At 40.2% G+C, this 2579-nt stretch overlaps 1 protein-coding gene across 1 annotated transcript in view; it reads right to left on the bottom strand.

The window, feature by feature from the left end:
• The window catches only part of saga (S-antigen; retina and pineal gland (arrestin) a), an 11758-nt gene extending 10015 nt beyond the window's left edge, over positions 1-1743 (bottom strand). The window contains exons 1-5 of the mRNA XM_014026957.1: positions 1696-1743; positions 1154-1214; positions 1041-1085; positions 769-968; positions 621-680 (exon numbers count right to left, since the gene is read on the bottom strand). Coding sequence (XP_013882411.1) covers positions 621-680; positions 769-968; positions 1041-1085; positions 1154-1214; positions 1696-1743 — 414 coding nt within the window. The remainder of the gene's footprint in view (positions 1-620; positions 681-768; positions 969-1040; positions 1086-1153; positions 1215-1695) is intronic.
• Positions 1744-2579: the final 836 nt, after the last annotated feature.

The raw sequence follows: 2579 nt of genomic DNA, 5'->3' as shown, positions 1-2579 counted from the left end.
ACGTGGTTAGACTGACATCTAGTGGTCACCTGGAGCAACTACACGGCAAACCTTCGTTTCCCGTCACAAATCAAATCCATCATGTACCCAGAATGCATCGCTTCAGTTTTCCAATAAACAGTTTTAAAATTGCTTTATTGATGCTTCTTTAATGAAAAATCTACAACAAACAAAAGAAAAAGACCAAGAAGCAGCCGAACTAGTAATCCTCAACAACTTTTTAACTTTTACACCAGGAGCCAAAGGTCGGTTTCAGAAAATCAGATCCCCAGCTATCWGWGGTTGTAGGATTAAGTTGTAAAAGTGTTCATACACCACTAGTTGGCAGTGTTGTGCATATATTGTACATGAATTATTGTCAGACAGTAAGTGTCAAACTGAACTTGTGCTTTAAAATTAGCTTCTGCTAGTTTTTCTACGGATTAAGCACTTTTGAAGTTGCGGACCTAAATATTCACATAAGCGCTTCAGAAATGCAGAGCTAATTTTTGGATTAGCGCTGCCCACCACTGCCTCTGAGACCCCCCCAAGACCCCTGCAGGGACCCTCCAGGTCTGGATCACTTTATTTCAGTATTTAAGGAGGCCAGGTGTTCTCTTCTCTCAGCAGGAGGATCTCACCTTTCCAACATCATGAGGTCCTGGCTGCAGAGCCACTGAGCAAGGCAGGTTGTCAGGAAACTGAGGACACAAACACTTMCTGTCAGTTTTAATCTTTAGGTTTTGTCCACTCAGAGCTGGGTCTACAGTCCGGTCTGGATGGTCTCACCTCGAAAAAAAACGGRTAGGCGTTGTGTCCCAGCTTGCGGAGCAGTTTGGCCTGGACTCTGGTGTGGACRCCTTTGTCCGGGTCCTGCAGAGGCGGGTACACCTGACGGGTGGCCAGGTACAGCTCCCTGCGGAAGGCGATCCCCATCACGTCCATGTCGTCCCTGCCGTAGCGGAAGGTGCAGGACAGCGTGACGAACACTGCAGGACACACAGAGTTCAACTCCGACCTTCTGTAAGAAAAAAACCTCTCAGACTGATCCAGRCTCAGACCTTTTCTCCCAGCCAGAGCCTCAGGGTCCACCAGAACAACGCCATCTAGTGGAGAACAGAGGAACTCAGTTCTGGTCCAGGTCAAGYTGAATGTTTAGTTCTGATGGACTCACCTACTGGATCCACAGAGTCCACGCGGTCCACAAAGTCTCGTTTCCCCATGAACACCCCAACCTTCAAACACAGGATTTAAATCTCCAACAGTTTGGACCAGAACCAGAAAACATGACGAGTGAAACATGATGCTAACAGCCTGTTRGCAACTTTCAGCCATAAAGTTTGAGTTTTCCCTCAAGGGTTCCCTTTAAAGACCTTAAAACTAGAAACAAAGATATTTCTGCACAGTTCAGTTGGTTTGATTAAATTTGGTAAAACTATATTTTATTTTTTACTTTTTTTGTTCTAAAGTGTAAAAATAACAATAAACGTTAAAATTCACTGTATATATTTATAGTTTTATATTGTCACCACCACTGAGCAGTAAAGCCCCCGGTCAACAAACTTGAAGTGGCCCACGGGCCAGCAGTTGATCACAGTTGAACCTGGAGCCTCTCAGCTTCCTGTCAGGTTCTGTTTCTACAGCAGAACTTATTATTTTATAAATCTAAAACAATCAAACTTCACAGATAACTCAGTAAAGAAAAAGTTCTCTCACCGACTTGTCTTTGCAGGTTTTCTTGAAAACAACATTTTTTGGACTCATGTTGGATCAGAACAGAACCTGCTGATCTGTGGAGCCTGAGAGCAGAACACAAACATCCAGGTTCATGTTTGGTCCGTGAACAGCTGATAAATAACAAGAATCTGTTCAGCAGATAAACAAACAATAACAACATAAATAAACAGCAGCTAAAAATATTCAGCTGATCAAAATGTTTTGGACTCAGTTTTTGTACATTTAAAGCATTTGTCGAGGCAGTTCTGATTAATAAAGTTTGATTTGTTTGTATTTAGTGCTTCAACCAGAGCAGATGAAAACTTTAACCAAACACCAACGGTTCTAAAACCAAGACGACCGACAGACTCACTGAACCACCGGGGTTCCTGCGGACCCTTAAAGTCTTAAAAGGCAATAAATTCATCAGTCCAAAAATAAGGCCTTAATTAGCCTTAAAATGTCTTAAATTAACCTTTCAGAGGTCTTAAGATGTAAGTAGGATGATTGTAATTCCTCTCAAATATTAAAAGAATTGGTAATGTTTATCTTTTTAAATGATTTATTGAATGCTCCTCACAACTTGTTGTTTTGTTTTTAAAAAATTGGCTAAAATTGTCACCAACAGTTTTTTTTCATTTGTGTTTATTGTGATATTGGTCTTAAGTTTAATTTCAAGTGTCATTAAATAGGTCTTAAAAGTCTTAAATTTAGCTTGTCTTAAACTGTAGGAACCCTGAACTCTGTTTTATTCATGTTTTACATCTTAAAGCTGCTGATTCTCCTGTTTGTAACAGTTGAGACTAATTAAATTACTGGAAATTATTTCTAAATTAATTTTTATTTCTATAGATCTCTATATGATCCAAAGTGGAGAAATATTT

The sequence above is a fragment of the Austrofundulus limnaeus genome, unplaced genomic scaffold, assembly GCF_001266775.1.
Source record: "Austrofundulus limnaeus strain Quisiro unplaced genomic scaffold, Austrofundulus_limnaeus-1.0 Scaffold603, whole genome shotgun sequence".
NCBI lineage: Eukaryota > Metazoa > Chordata > Actinopteri > Cyprinodontiformes > Rivulidae > Austrofundulus > Austrofundulus limnaeus.
The sequence above is the reverse complement of the archived record's forward strand: the minus strand, read 5'-3'. Positions and strand labels throughout refer to the sequence as shown.